General features: G+C 39.0%; 2 protein-coding genes across 4 annotated transcripts in view; one reads left to right on the top strand and one right to left on the bottom strand.

The window, feature by feature from the left end:
• Positions 1 to 27,463, bottom strand: part of LOC109030819 (homologous-pairing protein 2 homolog) — a 58,066-nt gene that overhangs the window by 12,129 nt on the left and 18,474 nt on the right. Inside the window, exon 2 of the mRNA XM_019041990.2 lies at positions 12,064 to 12,151. The gene's annotated coding sequence lies outside the window, so the exon portion shown is untranslated. The remainder of the gene's footprint in view (positions 1 to 12,063; positions 12,152 to 27,463) is intronic.
• sona (sol narae) overlaps positions 1 to 27,463 on the top strand; it is a 172,296-nt gene that overhangs the window by 138,039 nt on the left and 6,794 nt on the right. Inside the window, exons 10-15 of one of the 3 annotated variants that reach the window (XM_019041957.2) lie at positions 3,438 to 3,490; positions 13,271 to 13,397; positions 14,807 to 14,971; positions 15,820 to 15,946; positions 19,092 to 19,351; positions 23,142 to 23,419. In XM_019041957.2, the coding sequence (XP_018897502.2) occupies positions 3,438 to 3,490; positions 13,271 to 13,397; positions 14,807 to 14,971; positions 15,820 to 15,946; positions 19,092 to 19,351; positions 23,142 to 23,419 (1,010 nt within the window). Of the gene's footprint in view, positions 1 to 3,437; positions 3,491 to 7,024; positions 7,081 to 13,270; positions 13,398 to 14,806; positions 14,972 to 15,819; positions 15,947 to 19,091; positions 19,352 to 23,141; positions 23,420 to 27,463 lie in introns of all 3 variants that reach the window. The other 2 variants (XM_019041946.2, XM_019041966.2) reach the window with 2 other exon arrangements.

The following is a 27,463-nucleotide window of genomic DNA, read 5'->3' as shown; positions in this document are numbered from 1 at the left end:
GGGAACCAATCAGAAATGGATTCAAATTGTCTTGACTCTCAGTATAAAGGGACTCTATCCGGGACGTCCTCGGGTGCTTCGGAACAGCCCCCGGTGCGGAGTGCGACTTCCGTACGCCCAGGACCGCGGTCTCCCGCCACTCGCAGATTTCATGTTTCGTTTCCCGAACGCAGATCACTCGCTCACTCCGCCACTGATAAGACCCGTCGCCCCCTTGCCAAATCGGACCCGCCAGATCGAGAACCCGGATCGAGATCGAGGGGTTCAATCGCGAGATTCGGTCGCGCGGGGTGTTGTGCAAAATGCAAGCGCGTTACGCGATCCCGTGTCAAAAATCCTAGCGCAAAGCTTTAAATAGAGCACCTCATAACCTGGATGGGGGGGTTAAGCCTCGTGTTCCAGATTCGAAGCAGATGCTTCGGGGCCGCTTTTCGAAGATATCTTTTTCACGAGTGACTTTACTACGCAACGAAGTATACCTCCAGAATGGGTCATGAGACAAGGCACGGATTTAAGCATTCTGATGTAACCAGTGGCGTGGCGTAAATGATCGATTATCGATATCTCGCCATTTTAAGCTATGGTAAAGAATCGATTACTGAGGTGTTCGCTGCGAACACCTTGATAATCGATTTTTTTTCATAGGTTTGATTGGCGTATCAATCGATATATCTAAAAGCACGCCACGCCACTGGATGTAACGATAGCCAACGTGCGAAACCACGTATCTCCATGGCGCTGCTAATTTTCCGCTTCGATTTCATTTTTTTGGAGAGGAACAAGTTAACTGCACAGCTCGAGATTTACACAAAATATTTTACTGGCAGAGAAGAAGAATCGGGGAAGTTTTCAAGAAATTACTTTGACTGGGTTTCCAAAGAAAAACTGACTACGAGAGGAGGTCTGCAGCGTTGCAAATGGAGATACGCGGTTTCACATGTTGGCCTCGATGAGGTTCCTCTTAAAAATTTCACAAACAACATGTTTAGAGCAACGGAAGGGACTGATATTAACTTTTAACCGAGATAATTACATTTTTATTTAGCATTGGTTGCGAAAAATTAGAAATTTCCGCTCAAATGAAAAACCATAGTCTACTTGAATCAAATCGCGGACTTAAATAGTTTCGCAGAGCTTCTCATTAAGCAAAGTTGCTTTCCCTCCCTGTATCGTTTAAAGCGTAAGCAACGGGCAAAATCTGAGCCGAAGCGGCGATATTGAGATTATCATATTTCCATATCGCAAGAACTGTCACTGTAACATCAAAGGTCCAGTTCGTCTCCAGTAGATTTTTTATTTTCTCTAAGAGCGGGAAGTTTGAATTGGATTGCATTTTGCAAAAATGAACCACTAGCATTGCAATGATGCCAAGATTGTGCAACTTCATCCTTTGCAATAAAATTGCGAAAATTGTGAAAACCTATGAAATTTAGATGGTAATTTTTGTCTTAAATTTACAGTTTTTAGCGAGTGAAATAGAAACTATTAAGGGATAATCGGGTTTTTCCTCCAAGACAAAAGAAGTTGCACAATCTTAGCAACATTGCAATGCTAGTGGTTCCTTTTTGCAAAATGCAATCCAATTGATGCGTCGAAAAACGTTAATATCTTGGTCAGGAGTTGCTTCCAGCAATTTGTGTTCTAAAAATCGTGTTCTACGTGAAATTTTGATGAGAGAACAGGTATCATAATGCTCAAATTCGGACCTTACCTAATAGTTCATTCCTATCAAATAAGGGACATGTTTCGGGGGAACAGGATAGGAACTCAGCGACTTGTGTGACGTGACTAACATCATTAATTTCAGTGGCGTGGCGTGAATTGCGATGTATCGATTGTTATGCCATTTAAACCTATGGAAAAGGATCGATAAACAGGGTGTTCGCAGCGAACACCTTAATAATCGATTCTTTACTATAGATTTAAATGGCATAACAATCGATATATCGCAATTCACGCCACGCCACTGATTAATTTTACGATTTCATCTCTACTCACTGCATCACAGACAGCTTGGAATCACCGAACTGACAGAATTCATTCAAGAGCAAGACAAATTCTTCGAAGGTATATAGAATTCAGCTTGCTGCATTCTGCACGTACTTCAAACATGGATGGGACTTGATACCGACATTTACCTCCGTTCAGGGATTAAACTCAACACGACTAAAACTAAAATCACGTCGACCAACACGGTAGCCGTTAATGTCTGCATTGCGGCACAAACATACACGGAGAGAAATTCCTTTTTGAATCAAATGAAACGAATATTTCCAGCAAAAAATATCCAATCGTAATAAAAAAAATTACTTATAAATAAACTCAACATCCCTTCATTTTTTCTATGAAAAAATGAATTTTTTTTTGAGACAACCAGAATTTGTTGCGACGAGTATTGAGGCATACTTCGCTCTGAATCAAATAGAGATGCCTCTCGGTGTATTAGAAAATTGCCTGCAGGCAGATTTTTGAAATTTTGTGCTTGTCGGGTGGAAATACATGACAAAAGTGATACGGCGTAACGAGATTGGTCGGCTATGCCTTATCGCTACTTTTTTATGCGTATATGTCGGGTAGAATGGAAGAAATGATAAAGGCACCTCTTGAGTTCCCAATATGAATGTTTCAATTCCACCCGACATGCACAGCGAAGCGACGATAATACATAGCCGGCCAATCACACTGCGTCATTTCACCTTTGTTATCTGTCCTATGTCTACCCGACTAACACCAAATCTCAATAATCGGCCTGCTATGTAGACGGTTTTCTCCCAAGACTGATAAATCGAGCTACTTAAAGCTTCATCATACGTTGGGGAATCCCTTCTCTTCGACAAAAGCTCTAACTGCGAGAGTATTCTGCAGTTCTTTTCTTTAATTTTGTACAATAAGTGATAATTTATTCACATTCCATTAGAGATTGATGGGAAAAATAATTCCTCGAGTTACCGACCAAGCACACGCGAACTCATTGTTCCCACTTGCCTCTTTCAAATCTCTTAATTTTTGACGGTCGGTAACTGCAGCACGTCTCTCAAATCGAGCGGTGGCTATGCGATATATCGATTCATCTGCCATTTAAACCTATGGAAAAGGATCGATAAACGGGGTGTTCGCAACGAACACCTTAATAATCGATTCTTAACCATAGCTTCAAACGGAGAAACATCGATGATCGATCACCAACGCCTCGCCACTTCTCTCAGAAGTAGTGAATTCTTAATCAGCGTAATTTTCTCACGAAGCGAGGTCCGTCTAAAAGTTTCGAAAGAGAAACGATGTTTAATTTTTTACCGATGGCATTTGATTGCGTCATCAGTTCCTAGACCAGGAGACCCTCCGTCTTGGGTTCAGTTATCAAGTAACTTAACACAACTTAACGTATATGTAAGCACTTAAAATGAGGTGTGTTGTATCTTACATACGATGTTATCCAGGTACGACATGTGCAGGCGAAGAAAAGGCGGTCGTTGTACGAAGGGAACCGCCGGTATGTTCACACTCCCATCACCAATTTTGCCCACTAACCTTCATGTTTCTGGTCTTCCGTGTTGTACATACAGTTGTAGTCGTTATAATTCGGTCTGTGTGGCTGGTGGATAGGCGCAACCCTTCGTGATGAACCCGAAACAAAGAGTGGAACGTTTGCTGTTCTTGCTCATTTTTAACTCCTCTAGTTATTGGGTCATGAAAGCATTTCATGACCAAGTTACCTTCAGTCAGTATCGATTCTTAAAAGTTGGCAATACTGTTTCTCCTCCCTTTAAAATGTATGTAAAAAAATCGATTCTTGGTGAGGCAGTTTGCCTTAGCTGAATTCGATATTTCTAATGGATTTAAATGGAGAAAAACAGTGTTGCCAACTTGCTTACGATATCACGGAATGTTGCGCCAGGTTCCGTCCATTTTGTAAATATGCATGCTTTTAAAGTCAGATTTAACCAACAATGTATTGGCTTAAAAAATGAGTAATTAAAATTGCCAGACTTACAAACATATAGGATCTAAGTTTGGAGCACTTGTCAGTTCGCTGAAGGAATATTTCAGTTCCACAGAAAAAAAAGGAATCAAAATCGGACGGATATATCAGGATTGGTCTAACTACACTTGCACTACATTTTACAATCAGGAACCATAATATCTGGCACAGTTTAGAAACAACTTATATACTTTTAGTTTCCCTATGCATATCAGTGTTTTTACAGGTGAGCCAGATATTGTAGTTCCTAATTGCTCAATGTCGACTACTTCAAGTTTAGTTATTTAGTCTCGTGATTAATTTTTTAAACAAATAATCGCCGGATGTGACGCCTGGAACCTCTGTATGAATTTTCTATGATTATGAAATATATTGTTACAAAATGTTAGGCCAATAATGTTCCTTAGACGTCTGTTGAACGAAAAACATGAGAAAAAATCAGCCAAAATCGAATGTGGTTAGACTGATTATCATTATATCCGTCCGATTTTTTCACTTTTCACGGAGACGGTCCAAAACTTTGTATAAGTTTGGATCTTTGCGACAATGTACCGTACTAAGAACGCTTTCTCTTTGAAAGGGCGGTTTAGAGGAGACCTACGCTTTTTACGTACGTTTATAAGAATAAACTTGGCGTTGAGAGAAAAAAGTACACAGGTAATTTGGAGCTCGTGAGTGTAAGGAAAATGCAACAACACAAAACTTACGAAATAAATTCGTTGTGATACAGCCGGATTAGAAGGCATTTTCATCTACATTTAAGTCACATTAATTGCATATCACTCCAATTGAAGGCGACGTTGTTGGCGGCTTCAAAATCCTGATCCGAGAGTAATATCGTCAATCAAAATCTACTAAGAGCTCGCTGTGGTGCCAAACACTGATTTTAAAAAATCAGGGTGCGGAATTAAATTCACACCAACAACGATGAAAATTCGCATTTCTTCATGCACCCACACAGATACCTACTATCAAGATTTGTCTCACTTCACATGCATTTTATTACATGAGATACTTGGTGACAGACTAACAATTAAATTTTTCTTTTCATTTAATTGTCTCCGAGTTTTAAAACGGCTAAAAAGATTGTAAATAAAATGATAAAAGGTATTGAATTTCAAATGACCGCCTTCAAAGGTGATGGGTTTTTCAAACGCAGCAGCGGCCTTCCGGAATCGGAAATTGCTTTCGTTCAAGGGAGATAGCTGTATATACGCTTCTGGTCTGTGTTTAGTAAATTAACTACAGGCCATCGTACTTTTTTCAAATAACTGACTCCCATCATTGGGGCGAAGTCATTATTGACACATTGCAAACAAAATCGTACATTTGCTTCGATTACGTTTGTTGGAAAACGTGTGTCAGCATCATCGTAACCTTTTACCTTCGCTCTTGGTTACAACTTTTCCATCAAGTAAAAATTGAAATTAATTCTTAAAATTTTGTATGATTTTTCATCGTCAAGAGGGAGTTATACTAAAAAATGTTGGATGGTCACCTTAGGAGTTTTTTTTTTTGTCCAAAAGTCTAGCAATTTCTAGTTGAGGTCATCAACATACGGTATGCACGAAGAAATAAAAGAGATACCTCTGAAGATAAAAGAGCAAAATAATTCAAAAGGGTTTACCCTGTTCACACATTTTCTTGTGGACTCAACTTACAAATAGTGGTTTCGACAGGAGCCGTAAAGGCTTTCCGTTGTCTGGCGCTGAGGGAAAAGCTGTTTCATCTTCTTTTACACCCTGAAAAAACAGAAGAAAATTGGCAACCAAGGCTGATAACAAACAAACAGTAACCACAAGGGAGTTGCAGCCCTCTCTTTGACCGGGATTTTTTGTTTCTTGGTCGAGAAGGGGGTAGAAACCGCCTCGAAACGCCTCAGGCATTCTGTTTGTTTGATTTAAGCCTTGGTTGCCCATTTTCTTCTGTTTTTCGGTTAAATTTTTCGGGCAATTTTAGTGTATTATTCTCTTACACATTTTAGCACGAATGTATAAATTAAGCATTACGAGCATGTTTCAAAGTCTGAAACCTTCAAGATCGAAAAAGTAGAGATAGTCGAGAAACTGTACTGTCGCCGAAATAATGATACAGAAACATATTGCACTTATATGTCGCCGTTTGATACCTCGCCAACTTTGAACACATACTGAGAGATAGAGGGGGGGGGGGAAACCTGCGGGCAAAGAGAGGGAACCGTGTTTTTTAGATGATGTAAATGCTACAATGATCCGTGAAAGGATAAATGAATTTTGAGTCTTTAAGATTTGAAACCTACAAAAGCGCTGGGAACTATGTAATCAGGCCCATTACAGCGGACCATTTTTGTTAATTTTTGTGGATCGTTAAAAAATCTGTAAACTTTGCCAGGTCCTTCCCCTCGTCCGAATATTACTTTCTCTAAAATTCAGCTGATGTAAAATCCTTGAAGCTTAGTTCTTTAAGAAAGGAATTAGGTTGTTCGAAATCCAGAACGACAAAAAGGTATCAAAGATGGGGACAATCAGTCCGAATTTTGTACAATGTTTTAATTCCTTTCAATTCTTGTCGACATTTTTAAGTTCAATAAAGTTGCTACAGCGGACCGATTATTGGCAGTTTTGAGAAGCCCGATAGGACATCGAAATGCGATATATTGCATGGTTAAGATGTAATGTCTTGTCGTTTCGACATAATTTCAACAATCGGGACGCAATCCTTTCTTTTGGAACAAAGGTTACTTCCTCTAGTCTCAGCTGAAATAACGCCCTGAAAGCTTAATGCTACAGGGAAAATATTCAGTAACTGTGCTACCACAGGGAAAAATGTACATTTCAGAAGGGTGAAAAATACGACTGTACATTTTGTACATAAACGTCCGATCGAAGACCAGTGCACGAACCCCCATGTCCCGTTGCGCGAATGTACTTTAGCGTGTGCGCCTGACTTAATTTTCAGCGAGTTTTTTTCAGAGGGAGCCCCGGCCCCGGAGTGCGTGCCCGCGAGTCGAGCGTGAAGTATCTTGACTTTCGAAGGCGAAATTAAACTGAGCTTTTGGTTTTACAGATTAGATATGTGCAGAAGACAGTATCCGAGCGAGGCCTGTAACCGAGGCACAGCAGGTATGTTGTCCGCCCGTGACGTGCACCCACTTGATACTTGAACCCCTTGCAATGCTCCACTACACTTCGACCCCCTTCCGGACTCTCTCTTCCTCACTCACCACACTCTTGCACTCGAGGTTTTCACTCTCTTACTCTCTGTCTCTTTCTCTTCCTCGTTCTCTTTCTCAATCCCTTTCTGTTCGCAGAGAAGAAAAAATCCTTCTTTCTTTCTTTGAAAATTAAAACAAAATTTAATTTTTTTCTTTGAAAATTAAAACAAAATTTGATTTTTTTTCTTTAAATATCAAAACAAAATTTAAAAATGAAACAATTCAATTTTTTCTTAAAAATTCAAAACAAAATTTTCATGAGGTAAAAAATGTTTTTCCACTTTGGGCGTGAATTTTGTTCAAATCAAAGAAACGTAACTTTCGTATCGATGACAAATTTAATTTTTTTTTTAATTGAGAAAAAATTTCTCGCTCAAAAATTATTTCTTCAAAATAATTTTTTTCTTTCACTAGATAAAAAACGCCTAAATACAGAAATTAATTTTGTTTTAATTTCAACGAATGTTTTACACAATTTTTTTCGTGTCATTCCCTAACTTTCGAAGAGCTCACATACCCCGTCAAAACAGGGGGGAAAGACTATTCGCCGTTTACTGGACGAAGGGATGTAACTAAATATCCATGTTGCAAAATTTTGACTTGCAAATAAAGTAACTTTGATGAGGAAAATGCTGGGTGTTTCAAACTAAAAATTCGACCAATTTTTCTTTTGAATACAAGGAAAATTCAACAACGTTTTGGACGGACATTGCACAATCACCATTTTGTAAAAAGTATATGTTTCGAGTCAATTTTGCAACCTTGGAATAGAGTTACGTTTCTTCCCTGGAGGATGACGATTTGTGACTGTCGACGGAGAAAAGGAGCTTAGTCCACACAAACTCAAACTCGAGATATTGATACAGGAGCACGGGGGAGTGTTCTGCGAACATGCGGGGAAAAAACTTCGAAAAATGACAAAATTAACCGGAGGTCTGGCAGTTTGAAAATTCCAGTTCGAGCCTGGAGAAAGACCTTCTTATAAGTCTAACCTGTCGTGTTCAGGATATAACATTTTTGGCCTTACGACGCATTACACCGTCTGCGAGCAAAATAATAAATTAATGAAAGATGACTGTGTTAAAACTATTATTCGCAGTATGGTGTGCTTTAAACGTCAACAGCTCGTTCCGTAAACTTCCAATTTCTTCTCATTCCCGTATTTCTTCAACCACTGTTAAACTAACCCTTGAAGTTGCTTGCAAAAATGCAGAAAAACGACAAGAGAGATATTTCTTCCTTGATTCTTTTCTTTCAAACTACTGCATGAAAATTTCGGAAGATGCTGTTATTTTCAAACGATGTTGATTGTCTTTTGAAATTAACGATCAATGTGTGAAAGTGCATGCAAAAATACACCAGCACGAGTATCTTACGAAGTTTTACACTGAAAAAAGTTCAATTTTAGGAACCAAATTAAAGCTCTGCAACTGAGGACCAATCAAAGAGCGTCACAGACATAGCAGTAGGCAAAATCAATATTCTCCCTAATTGGATCGGTTTCTGCTAGACGAGCCTAAGTCCAAAAACTCATAAGCCCTGGCTTCCGTTGATCATGAAGGACGCTAGGGCTCATGAGTTCTTGGACCTACGCCCACTTAACAAAAACCGAGTCAATGGACCACTAGACAAGGTACGAATTTTAGCATTCTGATACTCGTTTCATAACCAAAATTCCACGTAGAACACGATACGCACAACGAAAATTACCGAAATCAACTCCCTCCGAAGATATTAAATGATCCTTGGTGCGTAGATTAAAACCACCCGCTCATGAAAACTCAATGCTCTACGTGATTCACATCGCGCGCTGAACATTATCATGAACGTCTCTGCGATAAAAAAATTTGGCAACCTCTATCTTGACGCTTTGGCTCAGCTATAGCAAATTACTCATAGTTTGAAAAACGAATGGTGTGAAATGAACATTGCTTGATTGAGAAGCTTCTTGAAACTGTTGTAGTGCGCGATTTGACTCACGTAGAGCTTTGAGTTTCTAGTGAGCGGGCCGTTCACATTCCTCGTAACCAATGTGAAATAAAAACGTTAATATCTTTGTTAGGAGATGATTTCGGTAATTTTCGTTGCGCGAATCGTGTTCTACGTGAAATTCTGGTTAAGAAACATGTATTAGAATGCTTAAATTCGTACCTTGTCTAGTGGTCCATTGACACTCTGGTTCTTATGATCGGACTTAGATTTCAGTGTTCGGAGGAAAGCCTATCACTTTCGAAGTCTGTCTCTTCTCTTTACTGTCTGTCTACTTGGAATCGAACCTTGCACCCTCTGTACTTTCCTCTTTTAAGAGAGCATCCAAACCTGTACAACGACTGTAACTACCAACTGTAAATCGAGGCATTGGCCGTTCAGATGTATCATACAAAAAATGCAATGCAACGAGGAAAAGTCGCCTGCAACGAGCACTTTCGAGCCGATCTCCCAAACTGCCGTGCTGAGGAAAAACGTCGTATGAACCTTTGGGCGTTGCCAAATTTCCTTTGGTAAATCACGAACTTCTGGGGAAATTTGTAAATATTTTTCCTCAAATTTTTCAGATAATTCTGTTTGCGACTTCAACTGAAGTTCCAGAAAATTACAAGGGAAAATATCCACGGCTTTCCTCAAAAATAAACATTTTTGAGGAGGAAATTTGGCAACTCTCGGATGTTCATGCGGCGTTTTTCCTTAGCACGGCAGCAAAGCAGTGGCAATTTTGCAAAATGGCGACGCTGCTCTTCTCCATTTAAAACCATTGAAAATATCGATTTTAGGCGAGATAAGCCGCCTCGCCAAGAATCGATTGTTTTACATGCGTTTAAATGGAGGAAAACAGTGTTGCCAAAGTTCAAGAATCGCCACTGCCCCGAAGCATGCCTCGCGGAGAATTGTGGCATTTTAGCATTTCACATTTCACCCGACCCAACCATGTACAGACGCCGAACCTTGTACAAAATTGCTCGAAACAGACCTGACTTAGAGCATACTTGACACACCACTTCACTGGAAAAAAATAAAAGAAAACAAGATTCCTTCCTGAAGAAGACGCGTATGATCTTTGATTTCTTCCCTTTAATTCTAATAATATATGTATTAATGAAATTGAATCCCTGAAAATTTTAATTTCTCTCTGTCAATGTATATTATATATAACGCAAAATGTTTGAGTTACTTCAGGGTATGACTTGTGTCGTTGATATTACATAGAATTATATTGAGAACGTCAACACCAAACAATAAATGTGTAAGTATGTTTCTTTTGTAGATGGGTGATTTTTTTTTTGGTCTCATTTTAAATACAATAACCAATAGAGAGTTGGCAAAAACTTAATGGGAGTAACAAGTTGAAAAACGCTAACTCATCGAATTCAACTAATTTCGCCGAACACAGTGCAGTCGGCGAGCAAAGTATGTAAGCGCCTACAAGACTGCAGGAATACTTCACGCATAGCGCATACTCTACGCTCCGAGCCGAACGCATGTGGGCGCCTACAAGACTGAAGGAATACCTCATGCATTGCGTCTTTTCTCAGATGATTGGTGCTTTGACGGATGAGGTAGATAAAGTGGTTCCTCGCTGCAGGATTTAATCCAAATATAATTGGGTAAAATATAAGAATTGTTGACATGCAATGTGTGTTTCTCTACTTAAAAAACGCAAGTACTTGATTTTAAAAAAAGTATTATTTGAATCAAAAGGAAGAAATCAAAGGCAACACGTTTCTTCCTGAGTAAAAACTTTTTTTTTCCCCTTTTTTTTTAAACAAAGGCTGAATTCGTCCGCTACGCGTTAACTATCAAAGAATTCTCAACGTGGGACCGGAGGATACGAATAAGACCAGCGTTTATTTTGACGGAACTCGCACTTTAAAAGGCGGTCATCCTCGTAGAGAAACCAAAAGCGAATACGTCGATTTCCAAATAGTCATGAAATGTGGTCCCCTCCATAAGTGAGCCAGACCAAAAACCCAAAGACGGAGAATTAAGTGAGCTTGCGAAAATTATTTAGGGCAACAAAATGAGCGTACCTAAAAAAATAACAAGGCTACTCCGAAAGCTGCGAAGCGAAAAAAAATGTCTCCATTTTTAATGGAGGATGGCATATTTTCTCAAAACCATTAACAACCCTCCCCTCCTCCTACACCCCTTATGTAACCCTCATGTAAAATTTCAAACTTTTGAGATTCCTTTCAACGACGAGAATTTAGCTAAAACGCCAAGATAATATTGTTATTCACAGACAACTCCGCTGATTATAATGAAACGACGAACTCCTACAAATGAGGGGATAAACTAGAATAATCGGGTTTCCTTGGAGGTAACCGAGTTGAACGAATGATGCTATGAATCGCATCAGGTAAGTGATAAAAAGATTATGGAATCAGGATAAGTTCGGTGAATAAAATTATGCAAAAGACATCAGGATTTTGCATGTCAAACAAATACTGAAAAATAAAAAAAAAATCAAGCAAAGCCTGAAAGTCAACATTTCATTCATTTCTTTACTATTCAATAATATTTGAAAAATGAATGGTTGTTAGTTGCATGGGTTTACACTAAACACTTAATACTAACGCTGCTTTTAGAATGCCATCGGTTTTAAGAAATCGGAAAATGCGTTTAAAAGTACTTTACGGAATGATGAGCATGCATGCTTCCATAGGCTTATGATATGATAACAGTGGTGCTGGTGGTGATTTTGAGATTAGATAAAAGTAAAAAAAAATTCCAGAATTTGCTTTACTGCTTTCTCCTTTTTGATTGTTGACAAAACAAGCATAAAATGGGATGAAATAAATATGAGTGGGGGTAAAAAAAATTCTCTGCGACAGGATTAAGGCAATTAAAAAAATATTACGTAACTTCAAAAGTTATGAAAATTAATAAAACTTACTTGGAGACTTATAGTGGCTAAAGTTCGTGTTATTCGTTAACAGATGGAGTGGAAAGACTGGGCGTTATGGCGTATGATTTTACTCCGCCTGAAACAAAGAATGAAAGATACTTGAATGCTTTTGAAGGGTGGATTATTTTTCATAGGATATGCTGCTAAAATGAGCTGAAATAATTGCTGCTGAATGAATAAATCGATAAAAGTCACAATGACTACATAGAAGATAAAAAGGTCTAAAAGGCAGACAATTTTCAATCGTACATTTGATTTCAGATTTTGAGTGCTATTACCAATTTGAAGGATAGTTTTGTACATACTGCACGTTCATTGGTTGATGAAATAATGGTACAGGAAGCTCCTTTGGAAACAGTTCGCAATCGGAAATTATTAAAACTGGCTCATTTTAGAAACGACTTGTGTCATCAGTTTTCCTATGCATACAGGATCTGTTTTGAATGGGCTAGGAATAGTAGTTTCTAGTATTGCAGGATGTGATTCCATTCTTTTTGAGTCGAGATGAACAGCGAATAACAGAACAGCAAAATGTTATGCTAAATATCATAATACAAGATTTAATTTTAAATCAAAATGTAAATACTTCAAAATACTAACTACTTACTTAACTATAATTCTGAATCTAAGTCTGTTCGTGTGATTTATAATATCAGTAGGAAGTCTTACGAGTTTTAGATTTCATTCTTAAGTATGTGTAGTGTGTACAGATATTAATCCCATTTAGAAAGTATGTCCCTTGTAAATATTGCGCATGGAATACATGGATGATTAAAGAACTTTATTGATCTTTGTATATAATTGGTTGGGAACGGAATAAATTGTACTTGAATTTTAAAATATTTTAAGAAATCTCATAGAACGCTAGGTACAGTTAGAAACCGAGCATTATTATACAAATTTCCTTTTTGAAACACGTTTAATGTATTTGGAATTCCAAAATCAATTCAAATAAAATACGCAGAGCAGAAAACATTACACTTGTGATTAAAAAGAATTCAATGAGAGGTTCAATTTTTAACAAAAATTTGAGTGATTAAAAATAAAAATTCCCCTTGGAGAAGAAAGCTTTAGATATCTAATGAAGATTTAAATTGCATCAAAAGGATGAACAATTCCTGGCTATTGAGTAGCTCATTTGCTAAGTGTTGTTGAGTATACTCGCGACTAATGAAAATATTGCGATGGATTTTAGGGTTCGCGTACGTAGGAGGTGCTTGCGTAGTCAATAAGAGGTTAGAAAAAGTCAATAGTGTTGCCATCATCGAAGATACGGGTGGATTCTCCGGTATCATCGTGGCTGCACACGAAGTTGGACACTTGTAAGTATCGAATGCTTTTCAACTCTTCGGCTTAGTGATTGTAATTTTTACGAGAAGTCATCAAGACTTGAATGAGGCCTCTCAGGACACGTTGACGTCCTAAGTTCTGAAGAAATTTAGATGTACATGATAACACTGCCGTGCTAAGGAAAAACGCCGTATGAACCTTCAGGCGTTGCCGAATTTCCTTTGATAAAACGCAAATTTCCTGGTAAACTTATGAATATTCTCCTCCCAATTTTTCAGATAATTTTGTTCGCTATCTCGCCTAAAGATTCTGAAAATTTAAAGGAAAAATACAACTTTCCTAAAAAATAAACATTTTATCGAAGGAAATTTGGCAACTCTCTAATGTTCATACGGCGTTCTTCCTTAGCAATGCAGAACAGACGTAATAAGAGGACATCGTGTAGAAGAGCATCAGCGGGCTCATTATTGAAATTGATTGACGAAGCTACAGACAAAGAAGACAAAATGGATATGAAGAGATATTATTGGTGGAAACAGGTGGTTGCAATGGACATAGGAGGTATGCAATAGACTAACTGACGTCAACCCACGAGAAATCTATAGTTCGGCAATCATTCACCCCTTGGTCTATGAGCACCACCCATTTAAACCAATATGATCGCTCTATACTCCCTATGTCTCCTGTATCTATAGCTCTATCTATCAATTACGACGGTCAGCCCGCAGCTGCCGTGTAAGCAAGAGCCGGGCGTTCTTTAAACAACTCAGTTCCCTAAGAGGACCCTAAACGGTTAATATGCACTGAAAAAAAAACACATTGGATCTAGAGTCCAGACTCTTGAAAACATTGACAAGAAAAAATACTCTTGATTCAATCAGATTTTTGCTTTAATCAAAAGGAAATCCGCTCAAATTGAGAGGCTTGGTTCTTGATTTAAGCAAAAATCCGATTGAATCAAGAGTATTTTTTTCTTGTCGATGTTTTTAAGAGTCTGGACTCTGGATCCAATGTGTTTTTTTTTTTCCAGTGTGGTAATTTAGAAAGCAACTAAAATAGCAACATAAAGAGGAAAATTTTTACAAGCCTCCGATATGGTTCAGTAGAATAACTTTGGAAATAGGACCTTTCAGGGAATTAAAATGATTTGATACTAAAAAAAAATGAAAAATAAAAAAAATTTATGTTGTTGACAAACCTTGCTGTGGGCGAGGGCCGTAAAAATTTCAAAATTTGCGGTAATATTTTCTGTAAAGACAAATCATCGTAATCCCTTGCAAGAATCTATTTCTAAAAATCTGTTTCATTATATTTTACTGGAAATTCGTAAAATTGTCCAACAGATACATTCTTTGAAATATTTAAAATGTATTCTTCTTTACTATAAGTGATCTAGTCGTGAGTTTGGAATACTGAGATTTTGACTTTGATTTGGTTACAGATTAGGTGCAGTTCACGACGGTTCCCCGCCGCCCACGTATCTGGGCGGTCCTGGAGCCGAAAAGTGCCGCTGGGAAGACGGCTTCATCATGAGCGACCTCCGGCATACGGAGAAAGGCTTCAAATGGTCGCCTTGCAGTGTCGCCTCTTTCCATCATTTTTTGAAGTAAGTCTCACTCAAGTGTCATCCAATAATTTGAGAAATAATTGCAGCCAATTGAATAAGGTGGAAGAATAATAAGAAGAGAATAATAATAATATAAAAAAAATTACGAAGCTCTCTATTTTCCACGATGATCAGGAACAGAGGTCTATGGCGGTTTTGACGGGGAACGAGCGAGCGAAATTGGAATCGTAATCGATACATCGAACAAGCGCTCTATCGATGCAATATATTGTTGCCGACTGGTTCAACACATTGAAATAACTTCAATATTTACTCATACAACGAACTGTGAAATGCATGCCTTCACTAAGGCATATGTTTTATTCGACTAATTGCGACTATTTATCAAGGTATATTGAGGCCGAAAAATCGATGAAAATTTGAGATGTTCTAGAATTGTATTCAACAGTGTGGTGTTGAGTATTGAAGTTATCTCAATGTTAGAAGCAATCGATGTATCAAGCTACTATCGAATACGGCCTGTTGCTGGTTTGCCTCCATTTTTCCAAAGGCTAGAAAATATCCTCAGAAAAATAACAAATATCTATGTCTAGGATTTGTCTATTGTATACTCTCTACACTCTATTCATGTCTGCAAATCTTGCCTCGCAAAAAGTTATACCCAACCCCAACTTGATACTTTTGATTATGGCTCGTAGTTTTCTTAACGATTGATGGTGAATAAATGATATTAAAATAATGACACATTTCTAGATTACTTCGAATACTTTTATTTCTACCATTGCAGATATCTTTGTGGGTTTTTTTCCTTTTTTATTCCTGTTCGAATAATTTTAATTGATGAGAACATAGTGATGTAATTTTTTATTATCTCCTTCTTTTTTCAGTGGAGACACGGCGACATGTTTATACAATTCACCACACGAGGACGAGTCGCTACCTCGAATGTTACCAGGGAAACTATTAACATTAGACGCTCAGTGTAGAAAAGATAGAGGCACCAGCGCCTGCTTTGTAAGTTCATCAATTTGACCGCACATTTGATCGCACACATTAGGGTGGTTCGAAAAACCGAAAGTTTGAAAAGTAACCGTTTCCAACCAAATTTTCTTATTGGAAAATTCCGATTAACTTCCCTTAAAATTTCAGGTTTCAAGTAGAATCGTAGACTGAACCATACATACACACGTCTGCTTATACAAAAAATTACACTTCAATTGCACAAAAATAGGTTTCATCCTAGAATTTCGATTTTCTGGCGTTCCTATATGAGGCCCGAAGATGCACGTTTAAAGTGCACCGATTGAGCTGAATTTTTTCCTGAGTCGGATTTAACAGATTTACGGAGTGGGGGCAACAAAAATCTGACATCTACCAAGATGAGCTACCCTAATGATACATGCATCTTAACGGGTGGAGCGTGGAGCCCCTCGCCGCGCGTGGTTGGAAACGAAATCGCTGTTAGTCCGCCTTCAAATTTGGGGACGCAACCCAGCTCCACACAGAGGTTAATTAAGTTGCATCCACCGATTGTCTGTATTCTGAATAATTCTACGTATCCTGAGGAACTATTACTTAAAATTCAGGAATTGTCAATTAATTGAGAGACGTATACTGCCATGCTAAGGAAAAACGCCGTATGGACTTTCGAATGTTGCCAAATGTCTCTCGATAAAGCACTAAATTTAAGGAAATGTATAAATATTTGTCTTGGGAAGATCAACTTGCAAAAAAACTTGACTGAAAAGAAAAGAATTCTATATTTTTCAAGAAAATCTGTGTTCTATCAAAGCTAATTCGGCAACATCCGAGGGCGTATACGGTGTTTCTCCTCAGGAATTTAGTATAAGTCAGAATCACACGCTGAATTTGGCAGCTGAGTATTGGAGTCAACAGTCATCGCTCAACAGCTAAAATTTCGTCAATTCGAGTTATTTCCATCCAAAATTGTATCAAACCCACTAGTTCAGATAAACTGATAACTGCTGAGCTCCAATACTCATCGGTGCCCTGAATTTTGCACATGACGCGTAAAATTCAAGCATTGGGCCGATGACTTCCATATTCAAGCCACATTCAACGTGTGATTCCGGCTATAGTTCTTATGCACAAACTACAAACATGACAATGATACAAACATCCTAACATCGCGAGGCGCCGCGTCGTTGGAAACGAAATGACTGCTAGTTCGCCTTCAAATTTGGCGACGCAACCCAACCTCACACAGAAGTTGATTAAGTTGTATCCATCGATCGGCTGTTGTCTGAATGTTTCTTCGTATCCTACATGCATCTTAACAGGTGGGGTTTTGCGCCGCGCCTGGCCGCGTCGCTTGGAAACGAAATCGCTGCTAGTTCGCCTTCAAATTTGGCGATGCAACCCGACCTCACACAGAAGTTGATTAAGTTGTGTCCATCGATCGCCTTCGAACAACAAAACGGCCAAATCGGCCTAAACACGGAATCGTACGATTTTCTCAGGGATGATAGAGGGTCTTCCCAGACACTCAAAACTGGTCATATTTTTTGCCTAACCCCCAGGGAAAAGGGGGGAGAGGGGGTCAAAGTCAAAACCTTTAAATTAGCATAACTTCTCAACGGTTTGTCGTAGAAAGATGATCTTGGTGTCAAAATTTCCAGAAAAATGAGAGCTTTCAGAATATATGTATGAAATTAATTAAATTTTAAAATTTGACCCACTTTTGGGGCATTTTACAAGGTCCCCCTTTCGTAAATTTTCGTTTTTTGAGATTTTCGGTTGTTCGGTTCGCACGGATCAAAACAAAAACAATTTCAAATGAAAGTAGAGCGTTTAAGCTTTAAAACAAGCCCAAGATGATCTTGGGGAAACGATTAGAAGCGGAGTTATGAGTCTTCAAAGTTGACGCGGCGCGCGGGAACCTTGTATGTTCCGAGTCTCAAGGTCACCTGCGCGCCCCGGATTGCCTGCAGGTTGCAAGTTTTTGTGTTTTTATGCTTCTGTAGGTCATTTTTAATGTAAATCATTCAATGAAGATAGAATAATCGAAATTTTTTAATTTTACGGGAGGAGCGAGAGGGGGCTTAGAGTATCAACCATTATGTCCATCATACCTCATTAAACATTTGCTGACGATGACGATTCTGCTCTTATAATTTAGAAGAAACCATGGACCCTCAGTTCAAATATACATATGCTCCATACAGAACTGAACCATTTAGAAATTATAACCCATTGATGCCAAATTTTGGGGTACCCCTAATTTTAAAATTTTTTAATTGAGCTATAAGCTACAGCGCTTGACGGAACTCACTTGGTAAAGCCAAATAGTTTCTCGTAGAAGCAGACGAGCTTTGAGCTTCAAGACAAGTCTCAGTTATTCTTGAGGGGGCTATTTGAAACGCAGTTAAAATTTTTTGACGTTAATGTGGTGTACCTCGCCGAAGGCCCATTGTGTAAAATTAAAAAATTCTGATTAAACTATCTTCATTGAATGATTTACATTAAAAATGACCTACAGAAGCATAAAAACACAAAAACTTGCAACCTGCAGGCAATCCGGGGCGCGCAGGTGACCTTGAGACTCGGAACATACAAGGTTCCCGCGCGCCGCGTCAACTTTGAAGACTCATAACTCCGCTTCTAATCGTTTCCCCAAGATCATCTTGGGCTTGTTTTAAAGCTTAAACGCTCTACTTTCATTTGAAATTGTTTTTGTTTTGATCCGTGCGAACCGAACAACCGAAAATCTCAAAAAACGAAAATTTACGAAAGGGGGACCTTGTAAAATGCCCCAAAAGTGGGTCAAATTTTAAAATTTAATTAATTTCATACATATATTCTGAAAGCTCTCATTTTTCTGGAAATTTTGACACCAAGATCATCTTTCTACGACAAACCGTTGAGAAGTTATGCTAATTTAAAGGTTTTGACTTTGACCCCCTCTCCCCCCTTTTCCCTGGGGGTTAGGCAAAAAATATGACCAGTTTTGAGTGTCTGGGAAGACCCTCTATCATCCCTGAGAAAATTTTGGCGATGCAACTCAACCTCACTCAGAAGTTGATTAAGTTGTATCCATCGGTCGGCTGTATTCTGAATGTTCCTTCGTATCCTAGGGACATATTATTGTCTTATTGATTGAAATCGTAGTGATTTTTGTTGGTGTTGTGACGTTTTACAGAAGGACGACCGAGTGTGCGCGCAGCTGTTCTGCTTCGACGCGGGCTCGGGGTACTGCGTGGCGTACCGGCCGGCGGCGGAGGGCTCGCCGTGCGGGGACGGGCAGTACTGCACCAACGGGCGGTGCATCGCCGAGCACGAGAACATCATCCCCGACTACTCCCACAACACGCCCACCTACCTCCGCCGCCTCGACGACGACACCGCCGCCACCCAAGTCCGCGAGGTCTACGCCAACCCGCCCAACGCCACCACCACCAGGTAAACACCGCCGCCCCACCATCACCCTTCGCCTCGCCGGTAAAAATGTCCTACGCCTTGGGGTACCAAACAAACCAGGAGAATGGGTCATGGACCACTAGACAAGGTACGAATTTCAGCATTCTGATACATGTTTTTCCATAATTTCACGTAGAACACGATGCGCAACAAAATTACCGAATCAACTCTACGAAGATATAATGATTCCATGGTGAACAAACCCCGCTCAATAAAACTCAATGCTCTACGTATCAATCGCGCTAAATATTTCGTGCAGTCTCGAGAATGAAATTGGCACACAATTGCTTTCACACTATAGCAATTGCTATATTTGACAAACGTGAAATGACTGCCGATTAAGCTCGCAGAAACGTTTAGTGCGCGATTGACTCACGTAGAGCTTTGAGTTTTCGTGAGCGGGTGTTCAATTCGCGAACCAATGAATCGTTAATATCTTCGTCAGGAGTTAGTTTCAGTAAATTCGTTGTCGCATCGTGTTCTACGTGAAATTTTGAAAGAAAACATGTATCAGAATGCTGAAATTTGTACCTTGTCTAGTGGTCCATTGCGGCTGTTTATTGAAATCGATCGACAAACAGGGTTGCCATAATTGGATTGCATTTTGCAAAAAGGAACCACTGCATTCTGTGCTAAGATGTGCAACTCTTTGGTCTTGAGGAAAACCCGATTATCCCTATGTTTCTCTTACTCGCTAAATACTGTAAATTTAAGACAAAAATTACCCTCTAAATTTCATAGTTTTCACAATTTCCGCAATTTTATTGCAAGGATGAGTTGCAACCTGATTCGAATAAAACTTCCACTTGATTTCTACCAATAGAAAATTTCAACGCTGAATCATTTATTGTAAAAATTCCTGTGAGATCTCAAGTAATAAGGTTGTGTCGAGAATAGCAATTGGACAGTTCCACTCCCCGCCCGCCTATCGAACGACCGCTCCTGTGTGTTACGTTTTTTCGTAGGCCACCCCCAATCCACAGTTTCTGCATCATTGAAATGATAGACAAATGGAAAACTTTGCGATCCCATAGGTGGAAGCGGGTGATTCCACTCGGCAAAGAAGATAACAGTGTGAGTAACGGCAACTCATCATAGTTCGACCATCATTTTCCGGTTTCCATCCTTGCCTATGACAACAGCCCCTTTCAACCACTAGGATCGCTCTATTTTCCCTTCGTCTCAGTTGTCCATCGCTTTTTCTATCAATTTCAATAGTCAGCCCGTGATCGTCCAATTTTGGGGGAAAATGTATTAATGAAAAGTTACTTTTGCCCCTCAATCTCCTGTGGAATCTTTCAGTCGAAAAATAGACTTTACTCTAGGATCAAAGAAGTTTTTCCCCTTTTTTTTCCATCTCCTTTGTAATTAGACAGTAATTAGTAATTTAGATTAATTTCGTTTCCTTAAATGTAGCGTAAAACACTTGAACCGTAGTTAAAGGTCGTAGATGGTAGTTAGCAACTTCGAATTCACGCCATAGTCAGCAATCAGTGGCGAATTGGCAACACTGTTTTTCCTCCATTTAAATCCATTGAAAATATCGATTTTAGGCGAGACACGCTGCCGAACCAGGAATCGATTGTTTTACATATATTCAAATGGAGGAAAAACAGCGTTGCCAACTCTCAAGAATCGCCGCTGACAGCAATCACGACTTCATCACTTTTCTGCTTTAGCAGGGCTCAGTCACAGCCAAGAGACGTGAAAAGAGTGGCTATGACCATGCTTACAGCTTTATGTTTGGATGGACTGAGCTCTGTGCTTAGATGTAGTGAGCTTTTCATATTCAGCACTGCCTCTTCTTGGCTTACATCTTAGAAGCAGTCTAGTTTAGTCTTAGGAGTAAGTTATTAGCAAGGTACAAACATTATCACCCACCAAAATAATCAGATCATCATCATCATCACACTTTTCACAGGAAGAAGCTTGGATTGGCCACTTTTTCATTTGTCCGAGGGATAAAGTTGGTAAAAATTGATCGGATTCATCCAAAATCAGCATTACGGTCAGTGGCGAATTTGCAAGTTGGCAACCCTGCTTTTCTCCATTTGAATCCATTAAAAATATCGATTTTAGGTGAGGCAAGCTGCCTTACCAAGAATCGATTGTTTTAATTTGATTAGATGGAGAAAATACAGTGTGACCAAGTTTTAAAAAGCGCCCCTAAAATCAGCCTCACAGTTTTTACGCCGCCTAATTTCCTGGCATGTTACATACTTGAGACAGGAGACTAAACGACACACCGCCTGGAATTTTTCATCGACTTTTAGGAATACACTCACAAAATGTTAAAACAGAATTTTGTTTGGTTTTCTGGTAAGAAGTGAAAAACGAGAAATTAGGCAACGTCTGCGTAGTTAGGCTGATCCTGATTCAATCAGCCCAATTGTGTGCTTCAGAGCTTGTCTGCTAGAAAATTCCCACCTCCTGGCTACCAGCCGAGCGAATTAAAAGCGCCTTCATTTGACAATAATACCACGCAATACTCTCGAGTTGAAATAGTTGCGCAAACCGTGAGAAGGCGCTGAACTCATATCGCTCCGTGACGCTGGACGCATAAGGTAATCGTAGACAAAATTTAAAACATAAAACTTAAAAACTACTTTGAAATTAAAAACTACGAGTTTGAAGAAAAAAGGATTAATAATTTTCATTCGGAACATACTTTTGGAGTTATGATGAAGTTTTACCCGATAAAATTTTGAGTCAGAAGACCTGACGCACTTAGGCAAGTTGCAAATGATATTGGGAAAAATCTCCTCTTTACAAATTATCAATTGACCGATCGACTACTGAGCGTTCCCGAAAAGGGTACTTTGCGTACATTTTCAGACTAGCGAGCACAGCACCTTTGTACGATTTGAGCGACTATTTTAACATCGAAGTGTTGCGTGGTAACATCGTTATATGAAGGCATCTCTGAATTGTGTGGGTAGAACACGGATTTTCAGGGCTGGCAGGGTAGTGGACATTTTCAAGAGCTTGCCTCCCGACCATTCGCAGGAAATTATCTCAGGTGCCATATTCATATTCGACCTGTTCAAGCTTAATGGTCTCCGCAGCTGGCGGGTTCTATGATTCTTTATGGCATGAGGGGGCATTTAAACCGAACGAATTTAACTATGAATTTAAACCAAACGAATTTAACTATGAATACGGCTTTTATACCTTCTTCGCAGATCGGATCTTAGAGTGCAGAAAAAAAGGGCCTCGAAATAGATTCTCAGGACATGACGCAAACCTGAGGGTGTGAGGCAAAATCATAACCTTATAATAGACGCTGGCAAATTAGAGTTCTTAAGTGTCAAAAATGAGGCAAATCGCGAAGGCCACCGTAAGGCAGTCATGTCAAGGGCGAAGTTCTTTGCACGCCTGGATCAGATCGCATCCAACACTGTACATACCAACCCATTTGTAAATGCTAACATTTGTAAGTTCTGTAAATATAACGCCAGGGTTGCCACAGAATTTGGAAAATGAACTTCCCTGACAATTGAAGATGTGACAGACGGTTAAGAAGACATGGTTGAAAATAGTTTTCAGGCAAAATTTGTTGTTTGAAACGTCAAACTCACTCTAGAGAGCGAATAAAGGTGATTTAACAAATTATTCCTGACATTTTCGTTAGTTTCCTTAACATTTCCCGGTTTGCCCTGACTTTTCGCGGTATTTCCTGACTGTGGCAACCCTGCATAAACGGGCTAGCTTGACTGAACGCAGAAGTAACAGGTATACTCAAAGCTTGAATTTGTTTTAAAATATTTTGCAGATATTCTTGGAACAACATTTGGAGTCCACCGTCGACACAAAGTTATTACAATAAGATAAACAGTTACAGTCAATTGACGACCGTCAACCCGCTCAACCCTCAACCTTTCACCCCGACCCCCCGCCCTGTTTTTAACTACCAGGGCGCGGTCACGAAAAACCCCAGCTACGACACAAAATATTACGATAAATACTTCACGAAAAAATACGCCACTCCTAGTCCGTACGACATTTTAAACAAGAAATTATACCCGCTGAACAGCCCAGCCCAATCTGTCGGTAAGTTACGATTGCGAAACGAAGCGTGTCGATTGGAACGAAATTGTTGCATTTTGAGGCGAACCGTGGTGGATCAGTACCGGCGCGCTATACGTTTAGAGTGGTTGTAACGTTTTTCCCCTCGCGAAAGAACGTAACTATATCAATGTTGCCAAATATCACCTCGTTGGTGGAAGATATGCAGGTGCCTAAAATTTGACGGATTTCATGTTCAAGGAGAACTGCTAAGTGAGCTGAACATGAGAATGCCCTTGGTTTTTAAAATTAACAATACTCGGAGGAGATATGACAAAATGATTTGATCTACCTACTAAAATACATGTGTTCAAATGGGAAATGTCGCCTAATGACGTCACAAGGCGGGAATTTTCAGACTTTTAAATCTAGTTCTCTACAATTTGCCACATCGGGAAAAATTATGAAAAATCCCTGGTAAAAATTGGCGACAAGAGCTGCGTTTCAAAATACCATAGGAATTCTTATGGCCGGCTAAAGGAGGCTACAGAAAATCGTATAGCTGGCTGTAGAATGCGGAGAAAATCATACGGCCGGGCTATACGAAGCGATAAAAAATTATGCAGCCGGGCTACAGTTCCTATCGCCGGGCTTTACACATTATCGCCTGGCTGTTGTTTTTTCGCCATCGATTATAATAGGCTATAAGAAACTGTGTAGAAATTCGTGTGATTTGGAAATCATTAAGTTCGATACGGAACCACTTTAATATTTACAAAACACACATTATATTTTCCTTTAATACATTTTTTTTTTTTTTTCATCAATTAAAATGAGAATAATCCACACAGGATGTGCAAACATTTCAAAATCATGAGTTGATTAACGCTGACTCCGCCAGATTAAATATTAGAGCCTAACTCAAAGCGGAGCGGCGACGAACTGGCGCCTACAAACCTAACTGGGATACTTCACGCATTGCACAACGCGTGCAGTATCCCTGTTAGGTTTGTAGGCGCCATGCCAATGCGTGTTTCGCGCTGGCTGCCCGCCTGCCACGGCGCTTGAAGCAACTATTTCACACCAGAGGTATTGCACAGTATCATACGAAACTGAAGGCGCTATAATATACTAGTAATGGCAGACATCCATCAAAAGTACAGAGCTTTCCTCGCAAAATAAATCAAGATACTACGGCCCAAAAAGAAAGCAGTATTCCAAAAACTCACTAAGTCCTAGCATCCGTAATTAGTAACGTTTAGCATACACTTTATCGTCTGGCTGTTGCTTAATCGCCATCGGCTATAAAAGGCGATAAGAAATTGTGTAGCCGTCTATAGAAGCTATTGGAAATCTTACAGCCGGCTGTAGGTCTATGGTATTTTGGAACACAGATTCTACTGCCAATTTTTACCAGGAATACCACGAACTCAGCTCATCAAGAACTCTCAGGTGAAGCAATAAAATGTTTTCGTGCAAATTCTTCACTGCATTTTTGCAAGATCTTAAGTATTTTCGACTGAAAATTCCACTGATTGTTCTTTGGATCTCATGCAAAAATCGGAAAAATTTTGAGGGAAAATCGCATTGGTGTTTTTTGTGAAAAATTGAATTATTTGAGTCAATATTGCAACTTTGGAATGGAGTTACGTTCATTTGTCCAGGAAACGACGTTTAGATAAAGTCTATATTCCAGTGACGCATGGTATCCATCATTGCACGATTTGGCAACATTACACATGGAATATGATCAGATTTTTAGAAGTCTTACCATTCTAGAGGTATAGGGCGTTGATCGGTGCCACCAAGAGGGTTATGAGTTCCTTCATGGCTGTTCCACGATTTAAAGAACCCTTTCGCACAGAAAGACAGGTTATCTTCTCTTCAGCATCCTATCAAAAATTTTTTTGCGTGCTATGATATTAATCAACTGTTCATGACATTATGACTTCACTATGATGCGAACCACGGCGAACCAGACAAAAACAACGATTGATACATTTTTCAAGGAGGGACCCTTCCAAATGTCCATCTTTATATGCACATGTGTGTATGTGTACATATGTAAAAAGTATACTAATTCAAATTTCTCCAAGAAACGGACCTAACAGACTTACGTGCTTACAAAAAAATATTTTTGACGAAAAAACTGACTGCGACTCTCGTCTTTACTCACACAGTGACTTTAAAAATGTTTGAGGGTCAGAGCTGGAGTGTCTTAATGGCACTGATACGTTTCGAAATAATTTATATACATTCTTAAAAAGTAAATTGATCATTGTTTCAAAGACAGGTTCGTGTAAAATATTAAAAATTCCAGGAATTTTCCGTCAAATCACAAGGCAATAACCAAAAATTTTAAAGTTAAATTTGAAAACTTTCATCGGTCAATACCTATGGCTTAAGTCGAAAACACGTATCTCTGACTTCAATATTGCAAGTCTCCAAATGTTCAATTTTGAATTCATTTAACGAAACTGATAATCAGATTTTATTGAAATTTTTAGTAAATTTTCACTCATTTAAAAATATCCGCAGGAAATTTCAATCCGATGTTATGGTTAATTTACTTTTATTATAAAAATGAAACTTCAACAGGAATTTTGAAAAATTGCATAAATAGAGAAACGCATTTTCCGTATTTAGCCATCAATGAACGCATTATCCAAAGAAACTTCGCAGCGTTGCGATGCAGTTAGCCTCTCTTGCTCTGGTCCCTTCAAATAACGTAGGTCTATAATAGTTATGTATAGTAGATACACGTTTTTTCTTTAAAACCTCCGTTGTACATTAACCCCTTTAACTCAATGACGTCAGATTATACGTCACTCACCAGAAAAAATTTATCTACAAGGACAAGGTTCAAAAACAACGTACAGTTTTAGTGCAATGTTTTACTTGATGCGTGTTTTTTAAAACTGCTTTGACTAAGTAATACCGTACGAAAACAGTTTTAAAATCGACGTGTATGTAGTCGCTTGGAATATTTAGTTGATACGTGTTTTTTACGAACTACTTTGTAGATGGATTCGTTCTGTTGAATAACATCCAATTGGACTACATTTTGCAATCAGGAACTACAATTTCTAGCTCATCGATAAAAACACTTATGGGCTTAGGGAAACCAAAAGTACACACACTGTTTCTAAATTGAGCCAGAAATTGTAGTCTCTAATTGCAAAAAGTAGTCCAATTATGCATGGGTGCGTGCTGTCTTGTTCTTTGCGCCTCAAAAGTAGTGATTAGTTTCTGATTAATTGTGCTCCAGGCTTTGATTATGTTTTGCTTTGCGCGTGCAACGGTGGCTTAAACAAATGTTTTAGATTTAGCTTCTTAACCGTTAGACTTTATTCGTTTTATTCGTTTTGAAGTATAATTGCTGTCGTAATGAAAAACACGTCTGATGATTGTCGGAGAAGAAAAAATTTGAGAAAAAGATGCGAGACGAAAAAAATGCCAAATCCGGAGCTGATGCTGACAAAAGAGGAATTTTTTTTTAAAATTGTAAAAAGAACTTTAGTCTACCGCTGGAGAGTAACTTAACCACGCTTATTAAGGTCGACCCGACTAGAACGTCAATATGGGTTTTATTTATAGAACTGAATGCTGACTGGATACGCGTGCGGTAGGTAAATGGAATCGAATAAATGCATGTTTTACAACTGACAATTTTATATTACTTTCTGTACATAAATAACTATGGGGTGGTCTGGAAAATGAATGGATGCTTGCGATGCATGCTTTCATTTGCAGTAAAAAACTTAAGATCGAAATTCTGTAAAATAAAGGTGAGACTCCTGACTGGGCCAATCAAGATAGCGATTGAATAAAGTTACATTTCCTATGTTGTTGCGACAGTCAAATAGCTGGAGACTGGCGAATTGCGTCCAAAATTTTCTATTCCATCAGCTTTTTAGAACATAATGTAAAAAAAGGGGGGGATGGTACTTTAAAAAATTCGAATTTCCCGCCACTACCTCGGCTGAAATTGAAAAGTTGCGGGGCACGTGGGGGCTCCTTTGAAATCCCAGTTGTTTTCCCTGATGTTGGAGCTGGAAAGAGAGAGAAAAAATAAGTTTTTTGTGAAAG

This window comes from Bemisia tabaci, chromosome 5 (assembly GCF_918797505.1).
Source record: "Bemisia tabaci chromosome 5, PGI_BMITA_v3".
Classification (NCBI taxonomy): Eukaryota; Metazoa; Arthropoda; class Insecta; order Hemiptera; family Aleyrodidae; genus Bemisia; species Bemisia tabaci.
This window is presented reverse-complemented; position numbering and strand designations above follow the sequence as displayed.